The sequence below is a fragment of the Bombina bombina genome, chromosome 2, assembly GCF_027579735.1.
Source record: "Bombina bombina isolate aBomBom1 chromosome 2, aBomBom1.pri, whole genome shotgun sequence".
In the NCBI taxonomy this organism is placed as follows: domain Eukaryota; kingdom Metazoa; phylum Chordata; class Amphibia; order Anura; family Bombinatoridae; genus Bombina; species Bombina bombina.
The window spans coordinates 1,142,846,673-1,142,872,976 of record NC_069500.1 but is presented as its reverse complement, the minus strand read 5'-3'; the positions used below and the strand labels follow the sequence as shown (position 1 = coordinate 1,142,872,976).

The 26,304-nt window shown below is 39.1% G+C and overlaps 1 protein-coding gene across 1 annotated transcript in view; it reads left to right on the top strand.

Moving 5' to 3' along the window:
• LOC128647449 (probable ATP-dependent RNA helicase DDX60) overlaps window positions 1-26,304 on the top strand; it is a 1,088,706-nt gene that overhangs the window by 147,152 nt on the left and 915,250 nt on the right. The window contains exon 7 of the mRNA XM_053700235.1: window positions 7,854-8,390. Within this exon, the coding sequence (XP_053556210.1) occupies window positions 7,854-8,390 (537 nt within the window). The remainder of the gene's footprint in view (window positions 1-7,853; window positions 8,391-26,304) is intronic.

Here is a 26,304-nt window from a genome sequence, read left to right as displayed (position 1 = left end):
GGATTAATTAATAAATAATAATAATAATAATAAATTCTAATGCCCTAATCCTGCGCATAGAGGACTCTATTGGTAAATCCTTAATATGAAAGAGTCAAATTATCCTTCCTGTCTTATCTAATGCGCTGGTGGGCAACAGAATCCAAGTAGTATACATGGTAAGAAAATATACCACAATGAATGGATGTCGTATGACAAGTAAATGAATATATTAACAAATTAATGAACATACAATATGTAAGAGTGTCATGGGGGGAGGGACCTATCGGATATTTGGTGAAATAAAGATATCTCTACAAAATGACATCATAATGACATCAGGTAAGAAACAACAAACAAACAAATGGTGCCTCCCCATGTGTGTAATATGTAATATGATACAGGTTAAGCACACCTGACCACCCGATGTGTCTTACACCATTATTTACAAGGGAGATCTGTTTGTAAATGTGATGAAAAATACCCTGCCATTCATTCCCACAGGTTCATTACATCATATCTTGAATTTAAACCTTCTGGCACCCGAGTGCCCAAGGTGAAAATCCAAAAAGCCTCGCGTCTAGCGAGCAATTGGTCCAAATTACCCCCCCTAGCAGGCCTGGAAACTTTCTCAATCGCACACCATGTAAATCCTTTAAGGTTATTATCATGGTAGACTCCAAAATGTTGTACTATTGGAGTCGTGGATCTCTTAGTAGAGAAAGAGGAGAGATGTTCCCTAATCCTAGAGTTCAGGTCTCTAGAGGTGAGTCCCACATATTGAATCTGGCACAATGTGCATTCAATCATATAGACTACCGATTCCGTTTTGCAATTCATGCACAAATTGATCTTGTAGCTTTTCTTCGTTTTTACACTCATAAATTCTTTGGTCACCTTGGCAAAATCACAGGGCTTACACTTTCTGTGACCGCATCTATACATCCCAGTATGTTTCAGCCAAGATCCTTTTTCATCTTTCTCAGTTTTTAACAAGGTTGGCAAAAGAATGGAGCCCAAAGTGGGGCTTTTTCTGTAAGCACATCTAAGTCCTTGTCGGACTGTATCAACCAATTTGTCCTCAGCCTTCAATATTGGAAAATGTTTCCTAATTATCTCACATACCTGTGGATATTGGGTACTATGTGTAGTGACAAAAGTAATTCCCTGTTTGGTTGTACTGTGCTTATTTTTTGTTTTTAATAAACTCTCTCTTGGTATTATTTGTACAGATTCTTTTGCCCTTTTGATCACTTTTTTGGGGTACTTTCTTTCCTTTAATCTCATCTCCAATTTTTCTGCCTCCTTATAAAAATCCTCATTGGAGGTACAATTCCTTTTGATTCGTGTATATTCACCTTTTGCAATAGCAAAGGGAACATGTCTTGGATGACAGCTTGTTCCTAAGAGTAAGGAATTACCTGAAATGGATTTTCTGAAAATCCTGGAAAGTATTTTGCCATTGGAACAACCCTCCAAGGTGATGTCCAAATAATTGATTGAACTCTGACTCGCTTCAAAAGTGAAGCTAAGTCCAATGTCATTTTGATTCAGATAGTCAATGAATCCCTGAATGTCAGATTAATTACCTGACCAGATGAAAAGAAGATCATCTATGTATCTCCTGTAAAAGGAGATACATTTCCTGTAGGGGTTTCTATCTCCAAAGATGTGGTAAAACTCCCACCAGCCTAGAAAAAGATTAGCAAAGGAGGGAGCAAATTTGGCCCCCATGGCGGTACCACATCTTTGGAGATAGAAAACATCCTCAAATTTGAAAAAATTGTGCGACAAAAGAAAAAGAGTGACCTTCAAAATGTATTTAATGAAATCATCAGAGTAATCAGTATTGTGTTCCAGAAAAAAGGCAATAGCCTCTATCCCTTTGGAGTGTGGGATACTAGAGTAGAGCGACACTGCGTCCACCGTAAGCCAGGTAGATTGTGGTGTCCATCTTGTTTCTTCCATAACATTAAGGATATGTTTGGTATCCCTGATGTAAGAATGGAGAGTGACAACAAGGGGTTGAAGGATCGAGTCCAACCACTCTGACAAATTACCTAGAAGGGACTCCACACCACTCACTATTGGCCGTCCCTGGACATTGTCCAAGGATTTATGTGTCTTAGGTAAATGATGGAACAACGGTATTTTCGGACAATCAACTAGCAAATAGTTCATTGTTGCCTGGTCCACAAAACCTTGTTCCAATCCATCATCTAAAAGATGTGCTAGTTTGGAACGAAAGTGAGTGGTGGGATCCCTTTGTAAAACTAGGTAATTGTTCTCATTGCATAATTGTCTGTGGCCTTCATCTATATATTGTTGTCGGTCCATGACCACAACCATTCCCCCTTTATCAGAATTTTTAATCACCAGACTGTTATCCTCTTTAAGAGAGGCCAAAGCACTCTTCTCAGCAAGTGACAAATTAAACTTACTTGGGGGTTGATTGGCCTTTAGTTGTAAAAGATCCTTTTCAACCCTGTTGTAGAAAGTTTCAATGACTGATCCCCTGTTTTGAATAGGGTAAAATTTGGATTTCTCCTTAAATTTGGGACCCATGTTGCGACCACCCGAGTTACCCATTGATTCAATCTGCAACTGTTGCAGTGTGACAGTGTCACAATTGTGTTCAAAATCAATTGGGTCCCTAGTGATAGTATCAACATGGGTAACTGACACATCGGTATGATCAAGTGTACTCAATCCATGAAAATGTTTCTTTAAAGTTAAATTACGTGTTAATTTGTTAACATCCATAATGGTTCTAAATACATCGAAATCTATAGTGGGGGCAAAATTTAAACCTTTATTCAAAACACTATATTGTGCAATGCTAAGCTGTTTGGAAGATAAATTAATGACGTTGCCTACAATCTTGGAATTGATTATTTGTATTTGGTCTGTGGACGGGGTTCCCTCAATTGATACTTGTCTTGATTCTTTGTATAATGCGCTTTGGGCTGTGTGTTCTGTTTGTTCTGTTTCCCTCCCCCCGCTGATGCATCCTGGTCCTGGGGAAAAACCTGATTAATGGCTAGAGTGTCAGGTCTGTTTTGAAAATGCATATTAGGTGCAAATTCTGTGTAGTTACCTTGTTTAGGTTTGACTGCTACTAAGTTGTGTTGTAAATAGCCTTGATTAGTGCTCATTGTATCTGTATATGCTATTTGGGGAATATGTATGATATTAGGAGGGGCAGTATCCTCATGGGCTGACCCTGGCCGGGTTTGTTCACTGATAATCTCACCCTCACTTGATCCCTCTGAATCACTACCAGAGAAGGTCACATTCTTTTTATTATTATTACTTTTGCCATCATTGCCACGATTTCTACTACGATTTCTATTGCCCCTCCTCCTACGGCCAAACCTAGGTTGATTTGCCCTAAAATTCCCCCTAGCACTTTTATTCAATATATACACAGAATTGCTAGAATAGTCATATTTGTCCCTAATGTATTTAGTATGTTTCGTTTCCATGATCCCAGACCTCCCCTTAGCAACCAATTCTCTCAAAGTTTTATCAAATCTAGCAAAATCATTGTGACTGCTTCTCCTATTCAGTTCTATCTGTAATTCATTAATATCTGCTCTTATGCTATCCAACAACTTATTTTTATACTGTATTAGCAATTTCATAAGCCTCATAGAGCATTCAGATAGTACACTGTTCCAAGCATCTATAAAGTCTTTGTCTTGTGCATCCACGTCAAAGGTCGGAAACTTGTATAGCCTTAGTCCCCTCGGTATCATACTTAGACTCAAATACTTTTCTAGTGTCCAAATATCCCACTGGGTTTTAGACTCTTTTAATAACAATGTCTCCATTTGTTCAAACAAGGTGCTCAGTGCTAATACTCCTTTATCTTCGGAGAAAATCAATTCACAATCTGTAGGCAAAGTCGTACGTGCAGTTACAGGCATCAGTGAGTAAAAGGCCTGCTGTGTTTCCTCCATGACTGTGCAAAAGTCTTAGTTAGAGGGCTGAACCAATACCATAAAACTGGGTGTAGGTATGTCTGGTAATACCAAAATAAGACAATGCAAGAGAAAGGAAACCCAGAATACGGTAAGCAGCCTGTAATATATAGTCAGCAAAAAAGATATCTGATAAAGTGCAAAGTGCTAAATACTGAACTACAATGTTCCTTAATGTACCACTCGTTCACTCGCTCCAGTGGAGACAATGGAGATCTCACTCACCCAATCCGATGGGGAAGGCGGGTATCGCCGTTCGCGGCTGTAGGTTCTGTCCGGACGCCTCTATGGGGGCACGGCCCAATCCTGGCCAATGGAACACACTCTGGAACGAGGCAGAGATCCCTTGCTCCGCCTCAACTTATTCCAGACACTTGTTCCTCCGGTAAAACCAATATCCCTCCGCCAGTGACGTAGCAGAAAACAGTTCCTGTTAGCAATAGGGAACTGCTAGATGTAGGACAGCACACAATGCTCTCTTTTTTGTGAAGTAAACAAACTTATGATGCACAGCAGGAAACAGCCAAACTCCGGACAATAACAGCTTCAGTAAGAGAAAGTGGAGGCTGTTTCCTTAAAATAATTCCTTTATTAATTCAGTTTACAAACGGCAAAACACAGCAAGGATAGGACATGGTGTAGAAGGCGCAGCACAGTCTGGCTTACGCGTTTCGGATGAAATCCGTAGTCATAGCCTACTGTGCTGTGCTCCACACCTGTTTATAACTAGTTAAAACAAGTGTGATTGGTACACACATAAAGACACGCCTTCAAGTTTTAACCAATGCCAACAATGTATAAAATTAACCCACTGGTGTCAGGACCGCACCTTATAATACATAACATTAGCTAATACAATCGTAATATACACACTGCAACAATAATGTGCAAAACCAAGATTGTAGTATACTATTATACACAAGATGTTAAATACTGTGGATTAATTAATAAATAATAATAATAATAATAAATTCTAATGCCCTAATCCTGCGCATAGAGGACTCTATTGGTAAATCCTTAATATGAAAGAGTCAAATTATCCTTCCTGTCTTATCTAATGTGCTGGTGGGCAACAGAATCCAAGTAGTATACATGGTAAGAAAATATACCACAATGAATGGATGTCGTATGACGCGAGGCTTTTTGGATTTTCACCTTGGGCACTCGGGTGCCAGAAGGTTTAAATTCAAGATATGATGTAATGAACCTGTGGGAATGAATGGCAGGGTATTTTCCATCACATTTACAAACAGATCTCCCTTGTAAATAATGGTGTAAGACACATCGGGTGGTCAGGTGTGCTTAACCTGTATCATATTACATATTACACACATGGGGAGGCACCATTTGTTTGTTTGTTGTTTCTTACCTGATGTCATTATGATGTCATTTTGTATAGATATCTTTATTTCACCAAATATCCGATAGATCCCTCCCCCCATGACACTCTTACATATTGTATGTTCATTAATTTGTTAATATATTCATTTACTTGTCATACGACATCCATTCATTGTGGTATATTTTCTTACCATGTATACTACTTGGATTCTGTTGCCCACCAGCGCATTAGATAAGACAGGAAGGATAATTTGACTCTTTCATATTAAGGATTTACCAATAGAGTCCTCTATGCGCAGGATTAGGGCATTAGAATTTATTATTATTATTATTATTATTATTTATTAATTAATCCACAGTATTTAACATCTTGTGTATAATAGTATACTACAATATTGGTTTTGCACATTATTGTTGCAGTGTGTATATTACGATTGTATTAGCTAATGTTATGTATTATAAGGTGCGGTCCTGACACCAGTGGGTTAATTTTATACATTGTTGGCATTGGTTAAAACTTGAAGGCGTGTCTTTATGTGTGTACCAATCACACTTGTTTTAACTAGTTTTAAACAGGTGTGGAGCACAGCACAGTAGGCTATGACTACGGATTTCATCCGAAACGCGTAAGCCAGACTGTGCTGCGCCTTCTACACCATGTCCTATCCTTGCTGTGTTTTGCCGTTTTTAAACTGAATTAATAAAGGAATTATTTTAAGGAAACAGCCTCCACTTTCTCTTACTGAAGCTGTTATTGTCCGGAGTTTGGCTGTTTCCTGCTGTGCATCATAAGTTTGTTTACTTCACAAAAAGAGAGCATTGTGTGCTGTCCTACATCTAGCAGTTCCCTATTGCTAACAGGAACTGTTTTCTGCTACGTCACTGGCGGAGGGATATTGGTTTTACCGGAGGAACAAGTGTCTGGAATAAGTTGAGGCGGAGCAAGGGATCTCTGCCTCGTTCCAGAGTGTGTTCCATTGGCCAGGATTGGGCCGTGCCCCCATAGAGGCGTCCGGACAGAACCTACAGCCGCGAACGGCGATACCCGCCTTCCCCATCGGATTGGGTGAGTGAGATCTCCATTGTCTCCACTGGAGCGAGTGAACGAGTGGTACATTAAGGAACATTGTAGTTCAGTATTTAGCACTTTGCATTTTATCAGATATCTTTTTTGCTGACTATATATTACAGGCTGCTTACCGTATTCTGGGTTTCCTTTCTCTTGCATTGTCTTATTTTGGTATTACCGGACATACCTACACCCAGTTTTATGGTATTGGTTCAGCCCTCTAACTAAGACTTTTGCACAGTCATGGAGGAAACACAGCAGGCCTTTTACTCACTGATGCCTGTAACTGCACGTACGACTTTGCCTACAGATTGTGAATTGATTTTCTCCGAAGATAAAGGAGTATTAGCACTGAGCACCTTGTTTGAACAAATGGAGACATTGTTATTAAAAGAGTCTAAAACCCAGTGGGCTATTTGGACACTAGAAAAGTATTTGAGTCTAAGTATGATACCGAGGGGACTAAGGCTATACAAGTTTCTGACCTTTGACGTGGATGCACAAGACAAAGACTTTATAGATGCTTGGAACAGTGTACTATCTGAATGCTCTATGAGGCTTATGAAATTGCTAATACAGTATAAAAATAAGTTGTTGGATAGCATAAGAGCAGATATTAATGAATTACAGATAGAACTGAATAGGAGAAGCAGTCACAATGATTTTGCTAGATTTGATAAAACTTTGAGAGAATTGGTTGCTAAGGGGAGGTCTGGGATCATGGAAACGAAACATACTAAATACATTAGGGACAAATATGACTATTCTAGCAATTCTGTGTATATATTGAATAAAAGTGCTAGGGGGAATTTTAGGGCAAATCAACCTAGGTTTGGCCGTAGGAGGAGGGGCAATAGAAATCGTAGTAGAAATCGTGGCAATGATGGCAAAAGTAATAATAATAAAAAGAATGTGACCTTCTCTGGTAGTGATTCAGAGGGATCAAGTGAGGGTGAGATTATCAGTGAACAAACCCGGCCAGGGTCAGCCCATGAGGATACTGCCCCTCCTAATATCATACATATTCCCCAAATAGCATATACAGATACAATGAGCACTAATCAAGGCTATTTACAACACAACTTAGTAGCAGTCAAACCTAAACAAGGTAACTACACAGAATTTGCACCTAATATGCATTTTCAAAACAGACCTGACACTCTAGCCATTAATCAGGTTTTTCCCCAGGACCAGGATGCATCAGCGGGGGGAGGGAAACAGAACAAACAGAACACACAGCCCAAAGCGCATTATACAAAGAATCAAGACAAGTATCAATTGAGGGAACCCCGTCCACAGACCAAATACAAATAATCAATTCCAAGATTGTAGGCAACGTCATTAATTTATCTTCCAAACAGCTTAGCATTGCACAATATAGTGTTTTGAATAAAGGTTTAAATTTTGCCCCCACTATAGATTTCGATGTATTTAGAACCATTATGGATGTTAACAAATTAACACGTAATTTAACTTTAAAGAAACATTTTCATGGATTGAGTACACTTGATCATACCGATGTGTCAGTTACCCATGTTGATACTATCACTAGGGACCCAATTGATTTTGAACACAATTGTGACACTGTCACACTGCAACAGTTGCAGATTGAATCAATGGGTAACTCGGGTGGTCGCAACATGGGTCCCAAATTTAAGGAGAAATCCAAATTTTACCCTATTCAAAACAGGGGATCAGTCATTGAAACTTTCTACAACAGGGTTGAAAAGGATCTTTTACAACTAAAGGCCAATCAACCCCCAAGTAAGTTTAATTTGTCACTTGCTGAGAAGAGTGCTTTGGCCTCTCTTAAAGAGGATAACAGTCTGGTGATTAAAAATTCTGATAAAGGGGGAATGGTTGTGGTCATGGACCGACAACAATATATAGATGAAGGCCACAGACAATTATGCAATGAGAACAATTACCTAGTTTTACAAAGGGATCCCACCACTCACTTTCGTTCCAAACTAGCACATCTTTTAGATGATGGATTGGAACAAGGTTTTGTGGATCAGGCAACAATGAACTATTTGCTAGTTGATTGTCCGAAAATACCGTTGTTCCATCATTTACCTAAGACACATAAATCCTTGGACAATGTCCAGGGATGGCCAATAGTGAGTGGTGTGGAGTCCCTTCTAGGTAATTTGTCAGAGTGGTTGGACTCGATCCTTCAACCCCTTGTTGTCACTCTCCATTCTTACATCAGGGATACCAAACATATCCTTAATGTTATGGAAGAAACAAGATGGACACCACAATCTACCTGGCTTACGGTGGACGCAGTGTCGCTCTACTCTAGTATCCCACACTCCAAAGGAATAGAGGCTATTGCCTTTTTTTCTGGAACACAATACTGATTACTCTGATGATTTCATTAAATACATTTTGAAGGTCACTCTTTTTCTTTTGTCGCACAATTTTTTCAAATTTGAGGATGTTTTCTATCTCCAAAGATGTGGTACCGCCATGGGGGCCAAATTTGCTCCCTCCTTTGCTAATCTTTTAGCAAAAGGAGTTAGATGTGCTTACAGAAAAAGCCCCACTTTGGGCTCCATTCTTTCGCCAACCTTGTTAAAAACTGAGAAAGATGAAAAAGGATCTTGGCTGAAACATACTGGGATGTATAGATGCGGTCACAGAAAGTGCAAGCCCTGTGATTTTGCCAAGGTGACCAAAGAATTTATGAGTGTAAAAACGAAGAAAAGCTACAAGATCAATTCGTGCATGAATTGCAAAACGGAATCGGTAGTCTATATGATTGAATGCACATTGTGCCAGATTCAATATGTGGGACTCACCTCTAGAGACCTGAACTCTAGGATTAGGGAACATCTCTCCTCTTTCTCTACTAAGAGATCCACGACTCCAATAGTACAACATTTTGGAGTCTACCATGATAATAACCTTAAAGGATTTACATGGTGTGCGATTGAGAAAGTTTCCAGGCCTGCTAGGGGGGTAATTTGGACCAATTGCTCGCTAGACGCGAGGCTTTTTGGATTTTCACCTTGGGCACTCGGGTGCCAGAAGGTTTAAATTCAAGATATGATGTAATGAACCTGTGGGAATGAATGGCAGGGTATTTTTCATCACATTTACAAACAGATCTCCCTTGTAAATAATGGTGTAAGACACATCGGGTGGTCAGGTGTGCTTAACCTGTATCATATTACATATTACACACATGGGGAGGCAACATTTGTTTGTTTGTTGTTTCTTACCTGATGTCATTATGATGTCATTTTGTATAGATATCTTTATTTCACCAAATATCCGATAGGTCCCTCCCCCCATGACACTCTTACATATTGTATGTTCATTAATTTGTTAATATATTCATTTACTTGTCATACGACATCCATTCATTGTGGTATATTTTCTTACCATGTATACTACTTGGATTCTGTTGCCCACCAGCGCATTAGATAAGACAGGAAGGATAATTTGACTCTTTCATATTAAGGATTTACCAATAGAGTCCTCTATGCGCAGGATTAGGGCATTAGAATTTATTATTATTATTTATTAATTAATCCACAGTATTTAACATCTTGTGTATAATAGTATACTACAATCTTGGTTTTGCACATTATTGTTGCAGTGTGTATATTACGATTGTATTAGCTAATGTTATGTATTATAAGGTGCGGTCCTGACACCAGTGGGTTAATTTTATACATTGTTGGCATTGGTTAAAACTTGAAGGCGTGTCTTTATGTGTGTACCAATCACACTTGTTTTAACTAGTTTTAAACAGGTGTGGAGCACAGCACAGTAGGCTATGACTACGGATTTCATCCGAAACGCGTAAGCCAGACTGTGCTGCGCCTTCTACACCATGTCCTATCCTTGCTGTGTTTTGCCGTTTGTAAACTGAATTAATAAAGGAATTATTTTAAGGAAACAGCCTCCACTTTCTCTTACTGAAGCTGTTATTGTCCGGAGTTTGGCTGTTTCCTGCTGTGCATCATAAGTTTGTTTACTTCACAAAAAAGAGAGCATTGTGTGCTGTCCTACATCTAGCAGTTCCCTATTGCTAACAGGAACTGTTTTCTGCTACGTCACTGGCGGAGGGATATTGGTTTTACCGGAGGAACAAGTGTCTGGAATAAGTTGAGGCGGAGCAAGGGATCTCTGCCTCGTTCCAGAGTGTGTTCCATTGGCCAGGATTGGGCCGTGCCCCCATAGAGGCGTCCGGACAGAACCTACAGCCGCGAACGGCGATACCCGCCTTCCCCATCGGATTGGGTGAGTGAGATCTCCATTGTCTCCACTGGAGCGAGTGAACGAGTGGTACATTAAGGAACATTGTAGTTCAGTATTTAGCACTTTGCACTTTATCAGATATCTTTTTTGCTGACTATATATTACAGGCTGCTTACCGTATTCTGGGTTTCCTTTCTCTTGCATTGTTTAACCCTTCAGCCAGACTTTATATAATCTGATTTCTACCAAAGAAATCTATTATTCCCTTTTTATTTTTAATCTACCAAAGATTGAATTAGAAACTACCAAATATTCATATATATATATTTTACCTGATTTCTACCAAAGAAATCTACTATTCCTCTTTTTAGTTTACCAAAGACAATAATTAGAATCTACCAAAGATTCACATATATATTTCCCAACTATTCCTATGTAAAATGAAACTTAAGGGGTCTCGTGGTAAGAGAAAAAAGGTCAGAATAAAAAGGACTCTTTGTTCAACTCACCTTCCGAGAGTTCCCTGTTTCATCCCACTTGTCTGACACCAGTTTGTAGGGTTACTTCTTTTGTTTCTTAGCTCTGCTCTGGCTGATAAGGGTGCAGCACACGTTTTCTTCAGGGCCCTGGGGTGACCACTGAAATCACACACACATGCAATTGAGTGTTTTCACATGATTCCCATTTATTGAAGAACACACAAAGGCTTTATAGTGATGTATACGTCATACATGAGGTCACAGGAAATATATAAAAAACGTAGTTAACTTCACATCTGCATAAGGGGCCCACAGGAAATAAGAATGTTGTTATAGCACATAACAGAATATGCCCATATAATCATATTGTTGAGAGGATCTTATATTAGAACCATATGTTACAACTTATACAAAAAGAAACTTGTGGAATGCTGCAATGAGATTGAGATACTGTGTGCTGCATTATAAACATTTGATACAAGATTTAAGGCTACCCTCAATATGCTTAATATGTGAGATTCAAATTACCCATATAACATAATATATATAATATATATATACACATATATACATATACACATATATATATATACATACACACATATATACCCATTGGGGGGGTTGATAGGGCTATTAGATTAGGTGTAATTAGTTTAAAGATCTGTAATTTGTTTTTTATTTTCTGTAATTTAGTGGGGTTTTTTTTGTGATTTAGCGAATTTAATTTAATTTATTTAATTGTAGTGTAGTGTTAGGTGTTCGTGTAACATAGGTTAGGTTTTATTTTACAGGTAAATTTGTCTTTATTTTAACTAGGTAGTTATTAAATAGTTAATAACTATTTAATAACTATTCTACCTAGTTAAAATAAATACAAACTTGCCTGTAAAATAAAAATAAACCCTTAGCTAGCTACAATGTAACTATTAGTTATATTGTAGCTAGCTTAGGGTTTATTTTATAGGTAAGTATTTAGTTTTAAATAGGAATTATTTAGTTAATGATAGTAATTTTATTTAGATTTATTTAAATTATATTTAAGTTAGGGGGTGTTACGGTTAGGGTTAGACTTAGGTTTAGGGGTTAATAAATTTAATATAGTGGCAGCGACGTTGGGGATGGCAGATTAGGGGTTAATAAATGTAGGTAGGTGGCGGTGATGTTGAGGGCAGCAGATTAGGGGTTAATAAATATAAGGTTGCGGCGATGTCCGGAGCAGAAGATTAGGGGTTAATAAGTATAATGTAGGTGGCGGCGATGTTAGGGGCGGTGGATTAGGGGTTAATATTATTTAACTAGTGTTTGCAAGGCGGGAGTGCGGCGGTGTAGGGGTTAATATGTTTATTATAGTGGCGGCGATGTCTGGAGCGGCAGATCAGGGGTTCAATTTTTTATTATAATGTTTGCGATGCAGGAGGGCTTCGGTTTAGGGGTTAATAGGTAGTTTATGGGTGTTAGTGTACTTTTTAGCACTTTAGTTATGAGTTTTATGCTACGGCTTTGTGGTGTAAAACTCAGAACTACTGACTTTTAAATGCATTAGGAATCTTGACGGGGTGGGGTGTACCGCTCACTTTTTGGCCTCCCAGGACAGACTCGTAATACCGGCGCTATGGAAGTCCCATAGAAAAAAGACTTAACGAAGTTTACGTAAGTCGGTTTGCGGTAAGGCCAAAAAAGTGTGCGGTACACCTATACCTGCAAGACTCATAATACCAGCAGGCGTAAAAAAGCAGCGTTAGGACCTGTTAACGCTGCTTTTTCAGCTTACCGCAAAACTCGTAATCTAGCCGTTAGTATGTTAATTTGTTATGAACACTTTTAATTATGTTTTAATTTTATTAATAAAAACTGTTTTAGTTTAGTTTAGTTTAATATTCCTATTTAGATTACTAGAATTCACCTAGATTACAAGTTTTGCGGTATGGTGTGGTAAGGCTATACCTATGAAAAATTGGCCATTGCGCGTGGAATGGCAGGTCTCCCGTATTACAAGTCACGGCGGTATAGCTATTCCGCAAGTGTTTTAGCCTGTAACGCAACTCACCATGCCGCACTAAAAAAATGATGTTTGAGTGCAGGATTTTCATAGCGCCGTATTACAGGTTGTGCGTTCTGGCTAAAATGCTTGCGTTATAGCCTATACCACCCTGATCTATTCAGCGATCTGAGACCAGTAGTTATGGATTTTGCGAAACAAAAATGTTTCACAAAACTCATAATTAAAATGTTACAAAGTACACTAATAACCATAAGCTACCTATTAACCCCTAAACCGCCACCCTCCTACATCGCAAATACTTTATTAAACTTATTAACCCCTAATCTGCCGCCCACACACATAGCCAATACTAAATAAACCTATTAACCCCTAAAGTGCTGGCCCCCACATCGCAACTACTAGAATAAACCTATTAACCCCTAATCCGCCGACCCCTACATCGCAACTACTAGAATAAACCTATTAACCCCTAAACCACCGACCCCTCACATCACAACTACTAGAATAAACCGATTAACCCCTAAACTGCCGGCCCACACATCGCAACTACTAAACTAAACCTATTAACCCCTAAACTACCATTCCCCACATTGCAACACACTAAATTAAACTATCAACCCCTAAACCTAATACCCCCTAATTTTAAATTAATAAAAAATTAAAATTAAATTTACAATATAACTATCTTGAAATAAATGAAAACTTACATGTGAAATGAAAAAAAACTAAGTTTAAACTATAAAGTAACCTAACATTACTATTTTAAAAAAATAAAATTAATGAAAAATAAAAAAAATTAAATTACAAATTAAAAAAATCCTAACACTGCGAAAAAATAAAAAAATAAAAACTCTAAAATTACGAAAAAAATAGAAAAACTCGCCATAGAGGCGTCCGGACAGAACCTACAGCCGCGAACGGCGATACCCGCCTTCCCCATCGGATTGGGTGAGTGAGATCTCCATTGTCTCCACTGGAGCGAGTGAACGAGTGGTACATTAAGGAACATTGTAGTTCAGTATTTAGCACTTTGCACTTTATCAGATATCTTTTTTGCTGACTATATATTACAGGCTGCTTACCGTATTCTGGGTTTCCTTTCTCTTGCATTGTTTAACCCTTCAGCCAGACTTTATATAATCTGATTTCTACCAAAGAAATCTATTATTCCCTTTTTATTTTTAATCTACCAAAGATTGAATTAGAAACTACCAAATATTCATATATATATATTTTACCTGATTTCTACCAAAGAAATCTACTATTCCTCTTTTTAGTTTACCAAAGACAATAATTAGAATCTACCAAAGATTCACATATATATTTCCCAACTATTCCTATGTAAAATGAAACTTAAGGGGTCTCGTGGTAAGAGAAAAAAGGTCAGAATAAAAAGGACTCTTTGTTCAACTCACCTTCCGAGAGTTCCCTGTTTCATCCCACTTGTCTGACACCAGTTTGTAGGGTTACTTCTTTTGTTTCTTAGCTCTGCTCTGGCTGATAAGGGTGCAGCACACGTTTTCTTCAGGGCCCTGGGGTGACCACTGAAATCACACACACATGCAATTGAGTGTTTTCACATGATTCCCATTTATTGAAGAACACACAAAGGCTTTATAGTGATGTATACGTCATACATGAGGTCACAGGAAATATATAAAAAACGTAGTTAACTTCACATCTGCATAAGGGGCCCACAGGAAATAAGAATGTTGTTATAGCACATAACAGAATATGCCCATATAATCATATTGTTGAGAGGATCTTATATTAGAACCATATGTTACAACTTATACAAAAAGAAACTTGTGGAATGCTGCAATGAGATTGAGATACTGTGTGCTGCATTATAAACATTTGATACAAGATTTAAGGCTACCCTCAATATGCTTAATATGTGAGATTCAAATTACCCATATAACATAATATATATAATATATATATACACATATATACATATACACATATATATATATACATACACACATATATACCCATTGGGGGGGTTGATAGGGCTATTAGATTAGGTGTAATTAGTTTAAAGATCTGTAATTTGTTTTTTATTTTCTGTAATTTAGTGGGGGTTTTTTTGTGATTTAGCGAATTTAATTTAATTTATTTAATTGTAGTGTAGTGTTAGGTGTTCGTGTAACATAGGTTAGGTTTTATTTTACAGGTAAATTTGTCTTTATTTTAACTAGGTAGTTATTAAATAGTTAATAACTATTTAATAACTATTCTACCTAGTTAAAATAAATACAAACTTGCCTGTAAAATAAAAATAAACCCTTAGCTAGCTACAATGTAACTATTAGTTATATTGTAGCTAGCTTAGGGTTTATTTTATAGGTAAGTATTTAGTTTTACCGCATACCGCAAAACTTGTAATCTATTAACCCCTAAAGTGCTGGCCCCCACATCGCAACTACTAGAATAAACCTATTAACCCCTAATCCGCCGACCCCTACATCGCAACTACTAGAATAAACCTATTAACCCCTAAACCACCGACCCCTCACATCACAACTACTAGAATAAACCGATTAACCCCTAAACTGCCGGCCCACACATCGCAACTACTAAACTAAACCTATTAACCCCTAAACTACCATTCCCCACATTGCAACACACTAAATTAAACTATCAACCCCTAAACCTAATACCCCCTAATTTTAAATTAATAAAAAATTAAAATTAAATTTACAATATAACTATCTTGAAATAAATGAAAACTTACATGTGAAATGAAAAAAAACTAAGTTTAAACTATAAAGTAACCTAACATTACTATTTTAAAAAAATAAAATTAATGAAAAATAAAAAAAATTAAATTACAAATTAAAAAAATCCTAACACTGCGAAAAAATAAAAAAAATAAAAACTCTAAAATTACGAAAAAAATAGAAAAACTCTAAGATTACAAAAATAAAAAAATAAATTATCCAAAATAATAAAAATTACACCAAATCTAATAACCCTATAAAAACAAAAAAGCCCCCCAAAAGAAAAACACCCTCTAACCTAACAATAAACTACCAATAGCCCTTTAAAGTGCCTTTTGTAGGGCATTGCCCTCAAACAGCTATTTTACGTAAAAATACAAAGTCCCCCTAACAGTAAACCTCCCACCCAACCAACCCCCCAAAATAAAAAAACCTTAAGTCTAAAAAAACCCTAAGCTACCCATTGCCCCTAAAGGGGCATATGTATATGCATTGTCCTTAAAAGGGCATTCAGCTCTTTAACTGCCCATCCCTAATCTAAATAAAAAACCCGCCCCCCCCAAAAAAAAACCCCTCACACTAACCTAAGAAAATATACTCACAGTTCCTGAAGTTCGGACATCTATCTTCATCCAGGCGGCGAGAAGTCTTCATCCTGGTGGCGACATCTTCATCCATCGCAGGGGAATCTCCTATCCATCCAGCGTGGAGGATCCTCTTCATACGATCACCGCCATACACTGAAGCTTGAATGCAAGGTACCCATTTAAAAATGGGGTACCTTGCATTCCTATTGGCTGACATTTTCAAATCAACCAATAGGATGAGAGCTACTGAAATTCTTTCGGCTGATTTGAACAGCCAATAGGAGATACACCCGCGATGGATGAAGATGTCGCCGCCTGGATGAAGACTTCTCAACACCTGGATTTTTATTGGTTGTTTTTTTTTTTTAGATTAGGAATGGGCAGTAAAAGAGCTGAATGCCCTTTCAAGGGCAATGCTCATACAAATGCCCCTTTAGGGGCAATGGGTAACTTAGTTATTTTTAAGACTTAGTTTTTTTTTATTTTGGGGGGTTGGTTGTTTGGGGGGTTTACTGTTAGGGGGACTTTGTTATTCTTAGGTAAAATAACTGTTTAACTTAGTGCAATGCCCTACAAAAGGTCCTTTTAAGGGCTATTGGTAGTTTATTGGTAGTTTCGTAGTGTTAGGATTCTCTTAGGCCTAGATTTGGAGTTTTGCGGTAGCCGTGAAAACCAGCGTTAGAGGCTCCTAACGCTGGTTTTAGGCTACCGCCGGTATTTGGAGTCAGTCAGGAAAGGGTCTAACACTCACTTTTCAGCCGCGACTTTTCCATACCGCAGATCCCCTTACGTCAATTGCGTATCCTATCTTTTCAATGGGATCTTCCTAACTCCGGTATTTAGAGTCGTGGCTGAAGTGAGCGTTAGAATTCTAACGACAAAACTCCAGCCGCAGAAAAAAGTCAGTAGTTAAGAGCTTTCTGGGCTAACGCCGGTTCATAAAGCTATTAACTACTGTACTCTAAAGTACACTAACACCCATAAACTACCTATGTACCCCTAAACCGAGGTCCCCCCACATCGCCGCAATAATTATATTGTAGCTATTTCAGGATTAATATTTATTTTACAGGCAACTTTGTAATTATTTTAACCAGGTACAATAGCTATTAAATAGTTATTAACTATTTAATAGCTACCTAGTTAAAATAATTACAAAATTACCTGTAAAATAAATCCTAACCTAAGTTACAATTAAACCTAACACTACACTATCAATAAATTAATTAAATAAAATACCTACAATTACCGACAATTAAACCTAACACTACAATATCAATACATTAATTAAATACAATATCTACAAATAAATACAATGAAATAAACTAACTAAAGTACAAAAAATAAAAAAGAACTAAGTTACAAAAAATAAAAAAATATTTACAAACATCAGAAAAATATTACAACAATTTTAAACTAATTACACCTACTCTAAGCCCCCTAATAAAATAACAAAGACCCCCAAAATAAAAAAATGCCCTACCCTATTCTAAATTACTAAAGTTCAAAGCTCTTTTACCTTACCAGCCCTGAACAGGGCCCTTTGCGGGGCATGCCCCAAAGAATTCAGCTCTTTTGCCTGTAAAAAAAACACATACAATACCCCCCCACCAACATTACAACCCACCACCCACATACCCCTAATCTAACCCCAACCCCCCTTAAATAAACCTAACACTAAGCCCCTGAAGATCTTCCTACCTTGTCTTCACCTCACCGGGTATCACACTGATCCGTCCTGGCTCCGATATCTTCATCCAACCCAAGAGGGGGCTAGACATCCATCATCCGACGGCTGAAGAAGTCCAGAAGAGGCTCCAAAGTCTTCATCCTATCCGGGAAGAAGAGTAGATCCGGACCGGCAACCATCTTCTTCCAAGCGGCATCTTCTATCTTCATCCGATGAGGACCGGCTCCATCTTGAAGACCTCCACCGCGGACCCATCTTCTTCCGACGACGACTTCCCGACGAATGACGGTTCCTTTAAGGGACGTCATCCAAGATGGCGTCCCTCGAATTCCGATTGGCTGATAGGATTCTATCAGCCAATCGGAATTAAGGTAGGAAAATTCTGATTGGCTGATGGAATCAGCCAATCAGAATCAAGTTCAATCCGATTGGCTGATCCGATCAGCCAATCAGATTGAGCTCGCATTCTATTGGCTGATCGGAACAGCCAATAGAATGCGAGCTCAATCTGATTGGCTGATTGAATCAGCCAATCGGATTGAACTTGATTCTGATTGGCTGATTCCATCAGCCAATCAGAATTTTCCTACCTTAATTCTGATTGGCTGATAGAATCCTATCAGCCAATCGGAATTCGAGGGACGCCATCTTGGATGACGTTCCTTAAAGGAACCGTCATTCGTCGGGAAGTCGTCGTCGGAAGAAGATGGGTCCGTGGTGGAGGTCTTCAAGATGGAGCCGGTCCTCATCGGATGAAGATAGAAGATGCCGCTTGGAAGAAGATGGTTGCCGGTCCAGATCTACTCTTCTTCCCGGATAGGATGAAGACTTTGGAGCCTCTTCTGGACTTCTTCAGCCGTCGGATGATGAATGTCTAGCCCCCTCTTGGGTTGGATGAAGATATCGGAGCCAGGACGGATCGGTGTGATACCCGGTGAGGTGAAGACAAGGTAGGAAGATCTTCAGGGGCTTAGTGTTAGGTTTATTTAAGGGGGGTTTGGGTTAGATTAGGGGTATGTGGGTGGTGGGTTGTAATGTTGGGGGGGGGTATTGTATGTGTTTTTTTTACAGGCAAAAGAGCTGAATTCTTTGGGGCATGCCCCGCAAAGGGCCCTGTTCAGGGCTGGTAAGGTAAAAGAGCTTTGAACTTTAGTAATTTAGAATAGGGTAGGGCATTTTTTTTTATTTTGGGGGTCTTTGTTATTTTATTAGGGGGCTTAGAGTAGGTGTAATTAGTTTAAAATTGTTGTAATATTTTTCTGATGTTTGTAAAAAAAAAATTATTTTTTGTAACTTAGTTCTTTTTTATTTTTTGTACTTTAGTTAGTTTATTTCATTGTATTTATTTGTAGATATTGTATTTAATTAATGTATTGATAGTGTAGTGTTAGGTTTAATTGTAGGTAATTGTAGGTATTTTATTTAATTAATTTATTGATAGTGTAGTGTTAGGTTTAATTGTAACTTAGGTTAGGATTTATTTTACAGGTAAATTTGTAATTATTTTAACTATTTTAGCTATTAAATAGTTCTTAACTATTTAATAGCTATTGTACCTGGTTAAAATAAATACAAAGTTGCCTGTAAAATAAATATTAATCCTAAAATAGCTACAATATAATTATAATTTATATTGTAGCTATATTAGGATTTATTTTACAGGTAAGTATTTAGCTTTAAATAGGAATATTTTATATAATAAGAGTTAATTAATTTCGTTAGATTTAAATTATATTTAACTTAGGGGGGTGTTAGTGTTAGACTTAGCTTTAGGGGTTAATACATTTATTAGAATAGCGGTGAGCTCCAGTCGGCAGATTAGGGGTTAATGTTTGAAGTTAGGTGTCAGCGATGTTAGGGAGGGCAGATTAGGGGTTAATAAATATAATATAGGGGTCGGCGATGTTAGGGCAGCAGATTATGGGTACATAGGGATAATGTAAGTAGCGGCGGTTTACGGAGCGGCAGATTAGGGGTTAATAATAATATGCAGGGGTCAGCGATAGCGGGGGCGGCAGATTAGGGGTTAATAAGTGTAAGATTAGGGGTGTTTAGACTCGGGGTACATGTTAGGGTGTTAGGTGCAGACGTAGGAAGTGTTTCCCCATAGCAAACAATGGGGCTGCGTTAGGAGCTGAACGCGGCTTTTTTGCAGGTGCTAGGTTTTTTTTCAGCTCAAACTGCCCCATTGTTTTCTATGGGGGAATCGTGCACGAGCACGTTTTTGAGGCTGGCCGCGTCCGTAAGCAACTCTGGTATCGAGAGTTGCAGTGGCGTTAAATATGCCTGTACGCTCCCTTTTTGGAGCCTAACGCAGCCATTCTGTGGACTCTCAATACCAGAGTTATTTTAAAGGTGCGGCCAGAAAAAAGCCAGCGTTAGCTACGCGGGTCGTTACCGACAAAACTCTAAATCTAGCCGTTAATTTCTAAATTTTTTTTTTTTTTTCATTAATTATTTCTTTTTACAATAGTAATGTTAGGTTACTTTATAGTTTAAACTTAGTTTTTTTATTTCACAGTAAAGTTTTTATTTATTTAAAGATAGTTATATTGTAAATTTAATTTAAAATTAGGGGGGTATTTAGGTTTAGGGTTTATTAGTTTAATTTAGTGTGTTGTGATGTGGGGGGGAGGTGTTTTAGGGGTTAATAGGTTTAGTTTAGTTAAGTAGTTGCAATGTGGGGGGCCGGCGGTTTAGGGGTTAATAGGTTTATTATTGTAGTAGCGATGTGGGGGGCCGGCGGTTTAGGAGATAATAATTTTATTTAGTGTCAGCGACGTCGGGGGGCGGCGGATTAGGGGTTAATCATTTTATTTATTGTCGGCGATGTCGGGGAGCGGCGGATTAGGGGTGTTTAGACTAGGGGTTTATGTTAGGGTGTTAAGTTTTAACATAACTTTCTTTTCCCCATAGACATCAATAAGGTTGCGCTACGGCGATCGCCATTCCGCAATCACAGGTGTTAGTTTTTTCTAACACTTTCTCTCCATTAATGTCTATGGGGGAAAGCGTGCACAAGGACGTAAAGTCAGGCCTTGGGTTTTGTGCTGTATGGAGCTTATCGCACCGTACCGCACAACAAGAGAAGGTTTTGGCTTAACTTGTAATGGTAGCACTATGTGGAAAACATAATTTATGCTTACCTGATACATTTATTTCTCTTGTGGTGTATCCAGTCCATGGATCATCCATTACTTGTGGGAAATTCTCCTTCCCAACAGGAAGTTGCAAGAGGACACCCACAGCAGAGCTGTCTATATAGCTCCTCCCCTAACTGCCATATCCAGTCATTTGACCGAAAACAAGCAGAGAAAGGAGAAACCATAGGGTGCAGTGGTGACTGTAGTTTAAAATTAAAAAATACCTGCCTTAAAATGACAGGGCGGGCCGTGGACTGGATACACCACAAGAGAAATAAATTTATCAGGTAAGCATAAATTATGTTTTCTCTTGTAAGGTGTATCCAGTCCATGGATCATCCATTACTTGTGGGATACCAATACCAAAGCTAAAGTACACGGATGAAGGGAGGGACAAGGCAGGTACTTAAACAGAAGGAACCACTGCCTGTAAAACCTTTCTCCCAAAAATAGCCTCCGAAGAAGCAAAAGTATCAAATTTGTAGAATTTTGAAAAAGTATGAAGCGAAGACCACGTCGCCGCCTTGCAAATCTGTTCAACAGAAGCCTCATTTTTAAAGGCCCCTGTGGAAGCCACAGCTCTAGTAGAATGAGCTGTAATCCTTTCTGAAGGCTGCTGGCCAGCAGTCTCATAGGATTATGCTTCTTAGCCAAAAAGAAAGAGAGGTTGCCGAAGCCTTTTGACCTCTCCTCTGTCCAGAGTAGACAACAAACAAAGCAGATGTTTGACGAAAATCTTTAGTAGCTTGTAAGTAAAACTTTAAAGCACGAACCACGTCCAGATTGTGTAATAGACGTTCCTTCTTTGAAGAAGGATTAGGACACAAAGACGGAACCACAATCTCCTGATTTATATTCTTATTAGATACTACCTTAGGTAAAAACCCAGGTTTGGTACGCAAAACTACCTTATCTGCATGGAAAATCAGATAAGGGGAATCACATTGTAAGGCAGATAACTCGGAAACTCTACGAGCCGAGGAAATAGCTACCAAAAAAAGAACTTTCCAAGATAAAAGTTTGATATCTATGGAATGAAGAGGTTCAAATGGAACCCCCTGAAGAACTTTAAGAACCAAATTTAAGCTCCAAGGTGGAGCAACAGGTTTAAACACAGGCTTGATTCTAACTAAAGCCTGACAAAATGCCTGAACGTCTGGGACATCCGCCAGACGCTTGTGCAGAAGAATAGATAGCGCAGAAATCTGTCCCTTTAAGGAACTAGCTGACAATCCTTTCTCCAATCCTTCTTGGAGAAAAGATAATATCCTGGGAATCCTGACCTTACTCCATTAATAGTCCTTGGATTCACACCAATAAAGATATTTACGCCATATCTTATGATAGATTTTCCTGGTGACAGGCTTTCGTGCCTGAATTAAGGTATCAATGACTGACTCGGAGAAACCACGCTTTGATAAAATCAAGCGTTCAATCTCCAGGCAGTCAGCCTCAGAGAAATTAGATTTGGATGGCTGAAAGGACCTTGAAGTAGAAGGTCCTGTCTCAGCGGCAGAGTCCATGGTGGAAAGGATGACATGTCCACCAGATCTGCATACCAAGTCCTGTGTGGCCACGCAGGCGCTATCAAGAGATCCAGTTCTGGTTCGCCCCAACGATGAACCAATTGTGCAAACACCTCCGGATGGAGTTCCCACTCCCCCGGATGAAAAGTCTGTCGACTTAGAAAATCCGCCTCCCAGTTCTTTACACCTGGGATATGGATAGCTGATAGGTGGCAAGAGTGAAACCCAGCCCAGCGAATTATCTTTGAGACTTCTAACATCGCTAGGGAACTCCTTGTTCCCCCTTGATGGTTGATGTAAGCCACAGTCGTGATGTTGTCTGACTGAAATCTGATGAACCTCATTGTCGTTAGCTGAGGCCAAGCCTGAAGAGCATTGAATATCGCTCTTAGTTCCAGAATGTTTATTGGAGGGAGTGACTCCTCCTGAGTCCACGATCCCTGAGCCTTCAGGGAGTTCCTGGTCTCTTGATCCAAATTTAGTAGAGGGGACAAATCTGTGTAATCCCCATTCCACTGACTGAGCATGCAGAGTTGCAGTGGTCTGAGATGTAGGCGTGCAAACGGCACTATGTCCATTGTCGCTACCATTAAGCCAATTACTTCCATGCACTGAGCCACTGAAGGACGAGGAATGGAATAAAGAACACGGCAGGAATTTAGAAGTTTTGATAACCTGGACTCCGTCAGGCAAATTTTCATTTCTACAGAATCTATCAGAGTCCCTAGGAAGGAAACTCTTGTGAGAGGGGATAGAGAACTCTTTTCCTCGTTCACCTTCCACCCATGCGACCTCAGAAATGCCAACACTATGTCCGTATGAGACTTGGCAATTTGGAAGTTTGACGCCTGAATCAGGATGTCGTCTAAATAAGGGGCCACTGCTATGCCCCGTGGCCTTAGGACTGCCAGAAGCGACCCCAGAACCTTTGTACAAATTATTGGGGCTGTAGCTAACCCAAAGGGGAGAGCTGCAAACTGGTAATGCCTGTCTTGGAAGGCAAACCTGAGAAACCGATGATGATCTTTGCTTAAGATCTTTAGATCCAAAATTGGTCTGAAGGTTCCCTCTTTTTTGGGAACCACAAACAGATTTGAGCAAAATCCCTGTCCCTGTTGCTCCTTTGGAACTAGATGGATCACTCCCATAACTAGGAGGTCTTGTACACAGTGTAAGAATGGCTCTCTCTTTATCTGGTTTGCAGATAATTGTGAAAGGTGAAATCTCCCTTTTGGGGGGCAAGCCTTGAAGTCCAGAAGATATCCCTGGGATATAATTTCCAATGCCCAGGGATCCTGGACATCTCTTGCCCACACCTGGGCAAAAAGCGAAAGTCTGCCCCCTACTAGATCCGTTACCGGATAGGGGGCCGTTCCTTCATGCTGTCTTAGAGTCAGCAGCAGGCTTTTTGGCCTGCTTACCCCTGTTCCAGGTCTGGTTAGGTCTCCAGACAGTCTTGGACTGAGCAAAAGTTCCCTCTTGTGTTGTATTAGAGGAAGTTGATGCTGCACTTGCCTTGAAGTTTCGAAAGGCACGAAAATTAGACTGTTTGTCCCTTGATTTGGACCTATCCTGAAGAAGGGCATGACCTTTTCCTCCAGTGATATCAGCAATAATCTTCTTCAAACCAGGCCCGAATAGGGTCTGCCCCTTGAAGGGTATGTTAAGCAGCTTAGATTTTGAAGTAACGTCAGCTGACCATGATTTAAGTCATAGCGCTCTGCGTGCCTGGATAGCAAAACCAGAATTCTTAGCCGTTAGTTTAGTCAAATGAACAATGGCATCAGAAACAAAAGAATTGGCTAGCTTAAGTGCTCTAAGCTTGTCAAGTATGTAATCCAATGGAGTCGCTACCTGTAAAGCCTCTTCCAGAGACTCAAATCAGAACACCGCAGCAGCAGTGACAGGAGCAATGCATACAAGGGGCTGTAGGATAAAACCTTGTTGAATAAACATTTTCTTAAGGTAACCCTCTAACTTTTTATCCATTGGATCTAAGAAAGCACAACTGTCTTCGACAGGGATAGTAGTACGCTTTGCTAGAGTAGAAACTGCTCCCTCCACCTTAGGAACTGTCTGCCATAAGTCCCGTGTGGTGGCGTCTATTGGAAACATTTTTCTAAAAATAGGAGGGGGAGAGAACGGCACACCTGGTCTATCCCATTCCTTAGCAATAATTTCTGTAAACCTTTTAGGTATTGGAAAAACATCAGTACACACCGGCACTGCATAGTATTTATCCAGTCTACACAATTTCTCTGGCACTGCAATTGTATCACAGTCATTCAGAGCAGCTAAAACCTCCCTGAGTAACACACGGAGGTGTTCAAGCTTAAATTTAAATGTAGAGATATCAGAATCAGGTTGCATCATCTTCCCTGAGTCAGAAACATCACCCACAGAAAGAAGCTCTCTTTCTTCAGCTTCTGCATATTCTGAGGAAGTATCAGACATAGCTCTTAAAGCGTCAGTATGCTCTTTATTTCGTCTAACTCCAGAGCTATATCGCTTTCCTCTAAATTCAGGTAGTCTGGCTAATACCGCTGACAGTGTATTATCCATGACTGCCGCCATGTCTTGTAAAGTAAACGCTATGGGCACCCTAGATGTACTTGGCGCCATTTGAGCGTGAGTCCCTTGAGCGGGAGTCAAAGGATCTGACACGTGGGGAGAGTTAGTCGGCATAACTTTCCCCTCGTCAGATTCCTCTGGTGATAAATTTTTTAAAGACAGAATATGATCTTTATTGCTTAAAGTTAAATCAGTACATTTGGTACACATTCTAAGAGGGGGTTCCACAATGGCTTTTAAGCATAATGAACAAGGAGTTTCCTCTATGTCAGACATGTTTATACAGACTAGCAATGAGACTAGCAAGCTTGAAAAACACTTTAAATCAAGTTAACAAGCAAATATAAGAAACGGTACTGTGCCTTTAAGAGAAACAAATTTTGTCAGAATTTGAAAAACAGAGAAAAAAGGCAGTAAATCAAACGAAATTTTACAGTGTGTATAATAAGCTAACAGAGCATTGCACCCACTTGCAAATGGATGATTAACCGCTTAGTTCAAAAATCGGATCAAAAAAATGATATAGACGTTTTTTAACAGTCACACCAAACTGCCACAGCCTCGCTATGGGCCTACCTTCCCCAACAAATGATTTTGGAAAGCCTAAGAGCCCTTTAGAGATGTCCTATAGCATTCAGGGGGCTCCTGGAGGAAGCTGGATGTCTCAGTCTGTAAAAGTTACTGCGCAAAAAAGCGCTAAATTAGGCCCCTCCCACTCATAGTAACACAGTGGAAAGCCTCAGGAAACTGTTTCTAGGCAAATTTAAGCCAGCCATGTGGAAAAAACTAGGCCCCAATAAAGTTTTATCACCAAAGTATATATAAAAACGTTAAAACATGCCAGCAAACGTTTTATATTGTAAATATAAAAGAGTATTACCTCAGAAAGTAAGCATGATACCAGTCGTTATTAAATCACTGTATTCAGGCTTACCTTACATAAATTTGGTATCAGCAGCATTTTCTAGCCTTCACATCTTCTAGAAAAATCTTAACTGC